Here is a 13,192-nt window from a genome sequence, read left to right as displayed (position 1 = left end):
CAGTCCTCCCTCACCTCGCGCACCCCCTCACCTCGCGCACCCCCTCACCTCGCGCACCCCCTCACCTCGCGCACCCCCTCACCTCGCGCACCCCCTCACCTCGCGCACCCCCTCACCTCGCGCACCCCCTCACCTCGCGCACCCCCTCACCTCGCGCACCCCCTCACCTCGCGCACCCCCTCACCTCGCGCACCCCCTCACCTCGCGCACCCCCTCACCTCGCGCACCCCCTCACCTCGCGCACCCCCTCACCTCGCGCACCCCCTCACCTCGCGCACCCCCTCACCTCGCGCACCCCCTCACCTCGCGCACCCCCTCACCTCGCGCACCCCCTCACCTCGCGCACCCCCTCACCTCGCGCACCCCCTCACCTCGCGCACCCCGCACCTCGCGCACCCCGCACCTCGCGCACCCCCGCACCTCGCGCACCCCGCACCTCGCGCACCCCCTCACCTCGCGCACCCCCGCACCTCGCGCACCCCTCACCTCGCGCACCCCTCACCTCGCGCACCCCCTCACCTCGCGCACCCCCTCACCTCGCGCACCCCCCTCACCTCGCGCACCCCCTCACCTCGCGCACCCCCTCACCTCGCGCACCCCCTCACCTCGCGCACCCCCTCACCTCGCGCACCCCCTCACCTCGCGCACCCCTCACCTCGCGCACCCCCTCACCTCGCGCACCCCCTCACCTCGCGCACCCCCTCACCTCGCGCACCCCCTCACCTCGCGCACCCCCTCACCTCGCGCACCCCCTCACCTCGCGCACCCCCTCACCTCGCGCACCCCCTCACCTCGCGCACCCCTCACCTCGCGCACCCCCTCACCTCGCGCACCCCCTCACCTCGCGCACCCCCTCACCTCGCGCACCCCCTCACCTCGCGCACCCCCTCACCTCGCGCACCCCCTCACCTCGCGCACCCCTCCTCGGCACCCCTCACCTCGCGCACCCCCTCACCTCGCGCACCCCCTCACCTCGCGCACCCCCTCACCTCGCGCACCCCCTCACCTCGCGCACCCCCTCACCTCGCGCACCCCCTCACCTCGCGCACCCCCTCACCTCGCGCACCCCTCACCTCGCGCACCCCCTCACCTCGCGCACCCCTCACCTCGCGCACCCCCTCACCTCGCGCACCCCCTCACCTCGCGCACCCCCTCACCTCGCGCACCCCCTCACCTCGCGCACCCCCTCACCTCGCGCACCCCCCTCACCTCGCGCACCCCCTCACCTCGCGCACCCCCTCACCTCGCGCACCCCCTCACCTCGCGCACCCCCTCACCTCGCGCACCCCCTCACCTCGCGCACCCCCTCACCTCGCGCACCCCCCTCACCTCGCGCACCCCCTCACCTCGCGCACCCCCTCACCTCGCGCACCCCCTCACCTCGCGCACCCCCTCACCTCGCGCACCCCCTCACCTCGCGCACCCCCTCACCTCGCGCACCCCCTCACCTCGCGCACCCCCTCACCTCGCGCACCCCCTCACCTCGCGCACCCCCTCACCTCGCGCACCCCCTCACCTCGCGCACCCCCTCACCTCGCGCACCCCTCACCTCGCGCACCCCCTCACCTCGCGCACCCCCTCACCTCGCGCACCCCTCACCTCGCGCACCCCTCACCTCGCGCACCCCCTCACCTCGCGCACCCCCTCACCTCGCGCACCCCTCACCTCGCGCACCCCCTCACCTCGCGCACCCCTCACCTCGCGCACCCCCTCACCTCGCGCACCCCTCACCTCGCGCACCCCCTCACCTCGCGCACCCCCTCACCTCGCGCACCCCCTCACCTCGCGCACCCCCTCACCTCGCGCACCCCCTCACCTCGCGCACCCCCTCACCTCGCGCACCCCCTCACCTCGCGCACCCCCTCACCTCGCGCACCCCCTCACCTCGCGCACCCCCTCACCTCGCGCACCCCCTCACCTCGCGCACCCCCTCACCTCGCGCACCCCCTCACCTCGCGCACCCCTACCTCGCGCACCCCCTCACCTCGCGCACCCCTCACCTCGCGCACCCCCTCACCTCGCGCACCCCTCACCTCGCGCACCCCCTCACCTCGCGCACCCCCTCACCTCGCGCACCCCCTCACCTCGCGCACCCCTCACCTCGCGCACCCCCTCACCTCGCGCACCCCCTCACCTCGCGCACCCCCTCACCTCGCGCACCCCCTCACCTCGCGCACCCCTCACCTCCCCCTCACCTCGCGCACCCCCTCACCTCGCGCACCCCCTCACCTCGCGCACCCCTCACCTCGCGCACCCCCTCACCTCGCGCACCCCCTCACCTCGCGCACCCCCTCACCTCGCGCACCCCCTCACCTCGCGCACCCCCTCACCTCGCGCACCCCTCACCTCGCGCACCCCCTCACCTCGCCCCTCACTCGCGCACCCCCTCACCTCGCGCACCCCCTCACCTCGCGCACCCCCTCACCTCGCGCACCCCCTCACCTCGCGCACCCCCTCACCTCGCGCACCCCCTCACCTCGCGCACCCCCTCACCTCGCGCACCCCTCACCTCGCGCACCCCCTCACCTCGCGCACCCCCTCACCTCGCGCACCCCTCACCTCGCGCACCCCTCACCTCGCGCACCCCCTCACCTCGCGCACCCCCTCACCTCGCGCACCCCCCCTCACCTCGCGCACCCCCTCACCTCGCGCACCCCCTCACCTCGCGCACCCCTCACCTCGCGCACCCCCTCACCTCGCGCACCCCCTCACCTCGCGCACCCCTCACCTCGCGCACCCCCTCACCTCGCGCACCCCCTCACCTCGCGCACCCCCTCACCTCGCGCACCCCCTCACCTCGCGCACCCCCTCACCTCGCGCACCCCCTCACCTCGCGCACCCCCTCACCTCGCGCACCCCTCACCTCGCGCACCCCCTCACCACCCACCCTCCCTCACCTCGCGCTCCCCCTCACCACCCACCCTCCCTCACATCGCGCCCCCCCTCACCACCCACCCTCCCTCATAGCTGCCCTCCCTCCCCTTGCACACCCCCTCACCACCCATCCTCCCTCACCTCGCGCAACCCCTCACCACCCACCCTCCCTCACCTCGCGCGCCCCTCACCACCCGCCCTCCCTCACCTCGCTCACCCCCTCACCAACCACACTCCCTCACCACCCATCCTCCCTCACCTCGCGTACTCCCTTACCACCCATCCTCCCTCACCTTATGCACCCCCTCACCTCCCATGCCCCCTCCCCTCGCACTCTCCCACCTCCCTTGCTCCCTCCTCTCACACTCTCCAACCTCCCTTACTCACTCCCCTCGCACACTCCCTCCCCCCTTGCCCCTCCCTCCCCTCGCACATCCCCCCCTCACCTTCCGTGCTCACTCACTTCCGGTGCTCTCAGCCTCCCATTTCTTTCTGTAGGGTGTGAAGCGGTTTGATGCCCGTGAGAGGGTGTTGGCAGCTCTGTCAGAGCGAGGTCTGTATCGTGGTTTGAAGGAGCACCCCATGGTGTTACGCTTGTGCAGGTAAGGAGACATGCTGAGAATGTGAGGGTGTGTAGTGTTGCCTAACTGGGTGGGCTGTAGGAGAGCTGGCTATGTCATTTAGCTGGGTATTGATCAGTGCCCTGCGTGCCCTGGGTATTGATCAGTGCCTCACCTACCCTGGGTATTGATCAGTGCCCCACGTGCCCTGGGTATTGATCAGTGCCCCACGTGCCCCGGATATTGATCAGTGCCCCACGTGCCCTGATAATTGATCAGTGCCCCACGGGCCCTGGGTATTGATCAGTGCTCCACGTGCCCTGGGTATTGATCAGTGCCCCACATGCCCTGAGTATTGATCAGTGCCCCACGTGCCCTGGATATTGATCAGTGCCCCACGTGCCCTGGATATTGATCAGTGCCCCACGTGCCCTGGGTATTGATCAGTGCCCCACGTGCCCTGGGTATTGATCAGTGCCCCACGTGCCCTGGGTATTGATCAGTGCCCTGGATATTGATCAGTGCCCCACGTGCCCTGGGTATTGATCAGTGCCCCACGTGCCCTGGGTATTGATCAGTGCCCCACGTGCCCTGGGTATTGATCAGTGCCCCACGTGCCCTGGGTATTGATCAGTGCCCCACGTGCCCTGGGTATTGATCAGTGCCCCACGTGCCCTGGGTATTGATCAGTGCCCCACGTGCCCTGGGTATTGATCAGTGCCCCACGTGCCCTGGGTATTGATCAGTGCCCCACGTGCCCTGGGTATTGATCAGTGCCCCACGTGCCCTGGGTATTGATCAGTGCCCCACGTGCCATGGGTATTGATCAGTGCCCCACGTGCCATGGGTATTGATCAGTGCCCCACGTGCCCTGGGTATTGATCAGTGCCCCACGTGCCCTGGGTATTGATCAGTGCCCCACGTGCCCTGGGTATTGATCAGTGCCCCACGTGCCCTGGGTATTGATCAGTGCCCCACGTGCCCTGGGTATTGATCAGTGCCCCACGTGCCCTGGGTATTGATCAGTGCCCCACGTGCCCTGGGTATTGATCAGTGCTGCACGTGCCCTGGGTATTGATCAGTGCCGCACGTGCCCTGGGTATTGATCAGTGCCGCACGTGCCCTGGGTATTGATCAGTGCCCCACGTGCCCTGGGTATTGATCAGTGCCCCACGTGCCCTGGGTATTGATCAGTGCCCCACGTGCCCTGGGTATTGATCAGTGCCCCGGGTATTGATCAGTGCCCCACGTGCCCTGGGTATTGATCAGTGCCCCACATGACCTGGGTATTGATCAGTGCCCTGGGTATTGATCAGTGCCCTGGGTATTGATCAGTGCCCCACATGCCCTGGGTATTGATCAGTGCCCTGGGTATTGATCAGTGCCCTGGGTATTGATCAGTGCCCCACGTGCCCTGGGTATTGATCAGTGCCCCACATGACCTGGGTATTGATCAGTGCCCTGGGTATTGATCAGTGCCCTGGGTATTGATCAGTGCCCCACATGCCCTGGGTATTGATCAGTGCCCTGGGTATTGATCAGTGCCCTGGGTATTGATCAGTGCCCTGGGTATTGATCAGTGCCCCACGTGCCCTGGGTATTGATCAGTGCCCTGGGTATTGATCAGTGCCCTGGGTATTGATCAGTGCCCCACGTGCCCTGGGTATTGATCAGTGCCCCACGTGCCCTGAGTATTGATCAGTGCCCCACGTGCCCCGGGTATTGATCAGTGCCCCGGGTATTGATCAGTGCCCCACATGCCCTGTGTATTGATCAGTGCCCCACATGCCCTGGGTATTGATCAGTGCCCTGGGTATTGATCAGTGCACCGGGTATTGATCAGTGCCGCACATGCCCTGGGTATTGATCAATGCCCCACATGCCCTGGGTATTGATCAATGCCCTACATGCCCTGGGTATTGATCAATGCCCCACATGCCCTGGGTATTGATCAATGCCCCACGTGCCCTGGGTATTGATCAATGCCCCACGTGCCCTGGGTATTGATCAATGCCCCACGTGCCCTGGGTATTGATCAATGCCCAACGTGCCCTGGGTATTGATCAATGCCCCACGTGCCCCGGGTATTGATCAGTGCCCCACGTGCCCCGGGTATTGATCAGTGCCCCACGTGCCCCGGGTATTGATCAGTGCCCCACGTGCTCTGGGTATTGATCAGTGCCCCACGTGCCCTGGGTATTGATCAGTGCCCCACGTGCCCCGGGTATTGATCAGTGCCCCACGTGCCCTGGGTATTGATCAGTGCCCCACATGCCCCGGGTATTGATCAGTGCCCCGGGTATTGACCAGTGCCCCGGGTATTGACCAGTGCCCCGGGTATTGACCAGTGCCCCGGGTATTGACCAGTGCCCCACGTGCCCTGGATATTGACCAGTGCCCAACATGCCCTGGGTATTGACCAGTGCCCCACGTGCCCTGGGTATTGATCAGTGCCCCAGGTATTGATCAGTGCCCCACGTGCCCCGGGTATTGATCAGTGCCCTGGGTATTGATCAGTGCCCCACGTGCCCTGGGTATTGATCAGTGCCCCACGTGCCCTGGGTATTGATCAGTGCCCCACGTGCCCTGGGTATTGATCAGTGCCCCACGTGCCCTGGGTATTGATCAGTGCCCCACGTGCCCTGGGTATTGATCAGTGCCCCACGTGCCATGGGTATTGATCAGTGCCCCACGTGCCATGGGTATTGATCAGTGCCCCGGGTATTGATCAGTGCCCCGGGTATTGATCAGTGCCCCGGGTATTGATCAGTGCCCTGGGTATTGATCAGTGCCCCGGATATTGATCAGTGCCCCATGTGCCCCGGGTATTGATCAGTGCCCTGGGTATTGATCAGTGCCCAACGTGCCATGGGTATTGATCAGTGCCCCGGATATTGATCAGTGCCCCATGTGCCCTGGGTATTGATCAGTGCCCCACGTGCCCCGGGTATTGATCAGTGCCCCGGGTATTGATCAGTGCCCCGGGTATTGATCAGTGCCCCGGGTATTGATCAGTGCCCCGGGTATTGATCAGTGCCCCGGGTATTGATCAGTGCCCCGGGTATTGATCAGTGCCCCGGGTATTGATCAGTGCCCTGGGTATTGATCAGTGCCCTGGGTATTGATCAGTGCCCCGGGTATTGATCAGTGCCCCGGGTATTGATCAGTGCCCCACGTGCCCTGGGTATTGATCAGTGCCCCACGTGCCCTGGGTATTCATCAATGCCCCACGTGCCCTGGGTATTCATCAATGCCCCACGTGCCCTGGGTATTGATCAATGCCCCACGTGCCCTGGGTATTGATCAGTGCCCCACGTGCCCTGGGTATTGATCAATGCTGACCCTCCCTGGGGTGCAGAGACTCTCTCTGCTGGCTCCATGGTTGACCATCTCTTGGTTCTCTTACAGCCGATCTGGTGATGTGGTCGAACCGCTCCTGAAGAGCCAGTGGTACGTTCAGTGTCGGGAACTCGCGGAGGAAGCGATGGCGGTGAGTGACATTCCTTAAACACATGCTCGCTTACTGAGAGACAAGGGAACCGTCTGACCCACTGTCCCACCCAGTCCCAGAGGGGGAAAGGACAGTGTCTGACCCACTGTCCCACCCAGTCCCAGAGGGGGAAAGGACAGTGTCTGACCCACTGTCCCACCCAGCCCCAGAGGGCATGGCTGGTGTGTGGATGATCTTTGACCCTACAGTGAGGGATGGATTCAGTTCGCACACGGCCACATGGGCGGCTGATCTTCCTCTGTGAGGCAGCGAGCAGGTGACGGGTGGCCTGTTTACAGGAGAGCTGCTCTGGCTCTGATGTTTAAGCCAGCTGGCATATGGCAGTGTGAACTTGCTCTGCGGCGGGCGCTGCCACTGACCGCTGGCCTGGCACCTGTTCCTGGTCATTCACTGGCTGAGCTAATGTTTCTCTGTCCTGTAGGCCCTGGATCGGGGGCAGCTAAGCTTCACACCTCCCTCCCTCCAGAAGACCTGGCATAGCTGGCTTGCCAACATCAGGTCAGTGCTCGGGGCTGGGTAGTGGTGGTGGTGGAGTTGGTGGTGGTGGTGTGCGCGCGGAGGGAGCTGGGGCAGCCCACAGAACGCAGGGATTGAACTTTGGCTGTCCAGGCCTGATGTAGCCACATTTAGCCGGGAAGCTACCACCCCCTGGACACACCCTGCACGTGCCCGCTCCCTGGGTGGGAATGGGAATGCCTCTGCCCGATTTCTGCTCCCGTAAGAGGTTACGCAGCCCTGCCCCTCACGGGCACCATCTTGCGCTGCGCGGGTACGATGTCTCGATTGGGTGGGACCCCACGCCACCCGGCCAGCCTCACTCTGCCTGGAGTCACCTTCGGCACGCTGAGTGAGTAATGTGAGACGTGACGTCTGGCGTGTGCGCCGTGCTTGGGAAGAGCACCTAACTTAGGACCTGCCGTGCCCAAATCTCCCCACCTGCTGGGGCTTCTTCACCTCTGGCTCTGTTATAGACTTATTCAGAGAGGTCAATGAAAGGCTTCCAATTACAACACTGGGTAGGGGGAGTGACTCTCCTGCTGCTCTTCTTCAAAATAGTGGCCAATAGGTCTTTCACCGCCACCTGAGAGAGCCGATAGAGCCTTGGCACCTCCAACAGTGCAGCACTCCCTCTGGAGTGTCAGCATAGATTATGTGCTTAAGTCCCGTGTGATACCCCCTGAGCTGCGGCTGCCAGTGTGATCAGTCAGCAACTCCTCCATTGTTGTATCACACGATTACCAGGATAACAGAAGGTCAGTTCAATAGATCTTAGCTGTTCCTGTGTTCCCGAGTTGTGTGGAGGTCGTGACTGGATGGAAAAGCAAGCCCTGCTTGCATTTCTGTAGCGCCTGATGATCACCTTCGGGAGGCCCGAAGCGCTTTAGAGCCAATGAAATACTTTTTGAAGCTAGTCACTGTTGGAATGTAGAAAGCATCAAGAGGAGCCTCCAAGGTGGGCGGGTATTCCCTCCCTGTCCTGACGAGTGAGAATGGCAAATACGTCCTTGAACTGCTTGGCTCTGCGATTGGTTCAGAGAATCCTGGAAGGGTCGGGGTGGGTGGGTGGTGGTATTATTATATAATCAGTTTATTGGGAAACCAAATTGTGATGATGATACAAATTAAACAAGTAATCATCATAGCGTAGCTATAGACAATTGTTAAAGTAAAAGTAATAACAGGGTTGCACAATTATGAACATTTGAGAATATAAATAATTACAATAAGTTGCAAAATGCAGGCCTGTTCAATTTGCAGAATAAAAGCGAAAGGTCTCCGACACTCTGCATTTTTTATTGATAGATAAATGTGGTCAAGGTTTGAGTTTATTAAATTCTCAATCATTTATATACTATTCATTCTTTTTATAAGGTAGAAGATTAGGCTGTCTCGTACTCTAATCATTTTATATCTAATTGCAGAATGGTGTCTATTCCCCTTAATTCCCCAGCAGATTTACTTCCATGTGGTTGTGACAAGAATGGCAATGGGAGGTGGGATTCAAGAGTTTTGTAGCAATATCCAGACAGAGCTTTTTCCACCTTTCAGTAAGGGAATGCGTATTCCGTTGAATCAGGTGAATCTCAGATGCAGACTGACCACTGATTTCTTCCCCCTCGTTTTCCACCCCCTCCCCCACCTTGTTTTACAGCGATTGGTGCATATCTCGACAGCTCTGGTGGGGTCATCGGATTCCAGCCTATCGTGTCACCTTCCCTGGCTCACGTGACCTGGAGGTGCGGGTGAATCCAGAGCTTTAACCCCCATGGGAGGTGGCCTTTGTCATAAGACTTACACAGCGCAACTGACGTGGAAAACCCGGAGCCCGAGAGAGTGGGAGGAGGGGGATTCGGAAATCGGGAGCTGCAGGGAGTGGGAGGGAGGTGCGGTGGGGATGCAGAAACCAGGACGAGAATGGGGGAGCCGGGCTAAGTTGGAGGAGGTTGGTGGCGGGTTGTGGGGCTGGGGGTGTGGGTGTGGGGGGAATGGAGTCGGTGGCGTATTCTGAAATCAGGGCAGCGACGAAGCCAGGGGAACGGGGAGGGCGGGAGGGGCGGGGGGTACAGGGACAGAGCCAGGGAGGGGGGAGTGGGGATGGGGCCAGGTGGTGTGGGGATAGAGTTGGGGGGGGGTTGTGGGGACAGAGCCAGGGAGAGGGGTGTTGGTCGGGGGAATGGCAGTAATGTTAATGGTGAGGGGGGTGGTGTGTAACAGAGTTGGGTGATTGATTTGTAACCGGAATTGACTGGGGTGGGATGGAGGATGGGCGGAGCCGGGGAGTGGTGGGGAGACGGATCATGTGGTGTGGTGTTGGGGGTTTGGGGGTTGGGGGTGGATTGGGGGACGTAGCCTGGGGACCGGGAGATGCGGCCCGGCGATGGGCTTGTGACCAGTGTTGAATGGGTCGGGCCAGAGTGCGATGGGTTGGGTTGGAGGAGGTGGGTTTTGGGGGTGGGAGGGGATGTGGAGGTCGGACAGAGCGGGTGCTGGCACCAGTACGGTGCAGTCAGTTAGGGGCAGGTTGAGACACTGGGGCATATGAACAGAGCAAGGAACGCAGGGCAAAGCTTGTGTGCTGATCAGTCCTTCACAAGAGGAACCTGTCGCACGGTTACTGTCTCCGTGGCTACAGCACTGATTCATTTCCCCTCTGTCACAGGGAGAGACGAAGGAGCTCTGGGTAATTGGCCGGAATCAGGAGGAGGCTCGCAGGAACGCAGCAAAGCAGCATGGGATAGAGGAGAGCGAGATCGCACTGACACAAGGTAACAGACAGACCTGGGACAGCACTGGGTGGGGGGGGGTGTGTCTGTACAGTCACCTGGGTCAGGACTGGGGGGGGTGTGTGTGTGTGTACAGTCACCTGGGTCAGCACTGGGTGTGTCTGTCTGTACAGTAACCTGGGTCAGGACTGGGGGTGGGGGGGTGTGTGTGTGTGTGTGTGTGTATATATATATATACAGTAACCTGGGTCAGCACTGAGTGTGTCTGTACAGTAACTTGGGTCAGGAGTGGGTGTGTCTGTCTGTACAGTAACCCGGGTCAGTACTGGGTGTGTCTGTACAGTAACCTGGGTCAGGAGTGGGTGTTTCTGTCTGTACAGTAACCTGGGTCAGCACTGGGTGTGTCTGTACAGTAACTTGGGTCAGGATTGGGTGTGTCTGTCTGTACAGTAACCCGGGTCAGTACTGGGTGTGTCTGTACAGTAACCTGGGTCAGGACAGGGTGTGTCTGTCTGTACAGTAACCCGGGTCAGTACTGGGTGTGTCTGTACAGTAACCTGGGTCAGTACTGGGTGTGTCTGTACAGTATCCTGGGTCAGGAGTGGGTGTGTCTGTACAGTAACCTGGGTCAGGACTGGGTGTGTCTGTCTGTACAGTAACCCAGGTCAGTACTGGGTGTGTCTGTACAGTAACCTGGGTCAGGACTGGGTGTGTCTGTCTGTACAGTAACCCGGGTCAGTACTGGGTGTGTCTGTACAGTAACCTGGGTCAGGACTGGGTGTGTCTGTCTGTACAGTAATCCGGGTCAGTACTGGGTGTGTCTGTACAGTAACCTGGGTCAGGAGTGGGTGTGTCTGTACAGTAACCTGGGTCAGGACTGGGTGTGTCTGTCTGTACAGTAACCCGGGTCAGTACTGGGTGTGTCTGTACAGTAACCCGGGTCAGGACTGGGTGTTTCTGTCTGTACAGTAACCTGGGTCAGGACTGGGTGTGTCTGTACAGTAACCCGGGTCAGGACTGGGTGTGTCTGTACAGTAACCTGGGTCAGGAGTGGGTGTTTCTGTCTGTGCAGTAACCCGGGTCAGTACTGGGTGTGTCTGTACAGTAACCTGGGTCAGGACTGGGTGCCTGTGCTGCACTGTCCTGGGATGAGCCGTGTTTGTTAGTGTCTAGCATAGCCCTGACATCCTGTGTTCTCACGTCCCTTATGTGGTTTTTGATTTCCACAGATGAGGATGTCTTGGATACCTGGTTTTCCTCCGCTCTATTCCCATTTGCGGCTATGGGCTGGCCACAAGAGGTGAGTCATAAGCAGCTCTGACCTCTGACCCCAAACCCTGGCCACTGCCACCTCCCCTCCCCCTCTGGTTACCCGTGGTTGACTGTTTCTGTTCAGCAGTCAGCCGTAGATCAGTGGGGTGGACTCATTCCTCAGAGCGAGTAGGTGATGGGTTCAAGTCCCACTCCAGTACTGAGCGAATGCTACACAGTTGTCAATGCTGGTTAAACTGAGGCCCCTTCTGCCCTCTCTGGTAGATGACCAGAAGGGGAGAGGAGAGTTCTCCCATGTCCTGGCTGATAACTTATCCCTCTTAAGCAAATCGTTAAAGCAAATGGGTCTGGTCATTGATCCAGTTGCTATTTACAGAATTATACAGCAACAAGGGGAGGTGGTGGCATTTTCACTGACTAGTATTCCAGAGAGCCAGGGCAATGCTCTGGTAACCCGGGTTCGAATCGATGGGGAAATTTGAATCCAATTTAAAAAAAAACAGCAGTCTGATGTTGACCACGAAACCATTGCCAATTGTTGTGAAAACCCATCTGGTTCACTAATGTCCTTTAGGGAAGGAAATCTGTTGTCCTTACCTGGTCTGGCCTACATGTATAACACAGTTGACTCTTTAAAAATGCCCCCTGAAAAAGGGCAATTAGGGATGGGCAATAAATGCTGGCCTAGTCTGCAACGCCCACATCCCACAAGCGAATAAAAAAAGAGGCCATTCGACCCATCGAGCCTGTACTGGTTCTTGGGTAGAGCTATCCAATTGTTCCCACTCCACTGCTCATTTTCACCCCCACCCCTGTCTCCAACAACTCTCTGCAGAATTTCCCCCATTCATTATTTATCCAATTGTTTTGTGAAATTTAGATTGAATCTGCTTCCACTGCCCTTTCAGGCAGCTCATTGCACATCAGAACAACTCAATCCAGGAAATCAGATTTCAGATTTCTCTCATCTCCCCTTCTGGTTCTTTTTTGCCAATCACCTGAACTACCTGCCCTCTGGTTACCGACCCCCCTGCCAATGGAAACTGTTTCTCCTTATTTATTCTTACAAAGCCCTTCATGAGTCCAAGCACCTCGATTGAATCTTTCCCTTGTTCTCTGTTCTAAGATGACGACGCCACTTAGTCCAGCCCATCCACATAACCCCCGATATCTTGCTGTGTGCCAATGAGATGCCGCCATTCACTCCGTTATTACTCTATAAGAACGCTTCCTATGTGATTCGCTACCTGTGAAGTGTTTTGAGATGTGATGAGCTCCCGGTGTTAATGCGGGTCCTGCTTTTACCTGACAGAGAGCTGATTTGAGGAACTTCTACCCAAACTCGCTGCTGGAGACGGGAAGTGACCTCATCTTTTTCTGGGTAGCGAGGATGGTCATGTTGGGCCAGCAACTGATGGGGGAGCTGCCTTTCCGACAGGTGGGTGTGAGGGGTGGCAGTGCCAGGTGAGATCGCCGTGGCATAGCAACGAAACAACCCATTGCAAGGGCAGAACCCACATTACCTACAGTCCTCCCATGGTGTATGTGTGAGTCGCCCTCTCTCTCTCTCTCTGAGTCTCCCTCTCTCTTTCTCTGTCTCTCTCTGTGAGTCCCCCTCTCTCTCTGTGTGACTCCTCCTCTCTCTCTCTCTGTGAGTCTCCCTCTCTCTCTGTGAGTCTCCCGCGTTCTCCCTCTGTGAGTCTCCCTCTCTCTCTCTCTCTGAGTCTCCCTCTCTCTTCCTCTCTCTCTCT

At 59.9% G+C, this 13,192-nt stretch overlaps 1 protein-coding gene across 1 annotated transcript; it reads left to right on the top strand.

The window, feature by feature from the left end:
• Positions 1-3,365: 3,365 nt before the first annotated feature.
• LOC144678543 (valine--tRNA ligase, mitochondrial-like) lies at positions 3,366-12,879 on the top strand (the record flags this gene model as incomplete). The annotated part of the gene is made up of 7 exons (XM_078538294.1): positions 3,366-3,476; positions 6,843-6,924; positions 7,367-7,443; positions 9,098-9,182; positions 10,106-10,211; positions 11,399-11,469; positions 12,754-12,879. Coding segments are annotated over exons 1-7 (567 nt in total), but the record flags the coding sequence as incomplete, so codon positions are not given.
• Between the last annotated feature and the right edge of the window lie 313 nt (positions 12,880-13,192).

This window comes from Cetorhinus maximus, unplaced genomic scaffold, assembly GCF_964194155.1.
Source record: "Cetorhinus maximus unplaced genomic scaffold, sCetMax3.hap1.1 HAP1_SCAFFOLD_4568, whole genome shotgun sequence".
NCBI classification, from domain to species: Eukaryota; Metazoa; Chordata; class Chondrichthyes; order Lamniformes; family Cetorhinidae; genus Cetorhinus; species Cetorhinus maximus.
The sequence above is the reverse complement of the archived record's forward strand: the minus strand, read 5'-3'. Positions and strand labels throughout refer to the sequence as shown.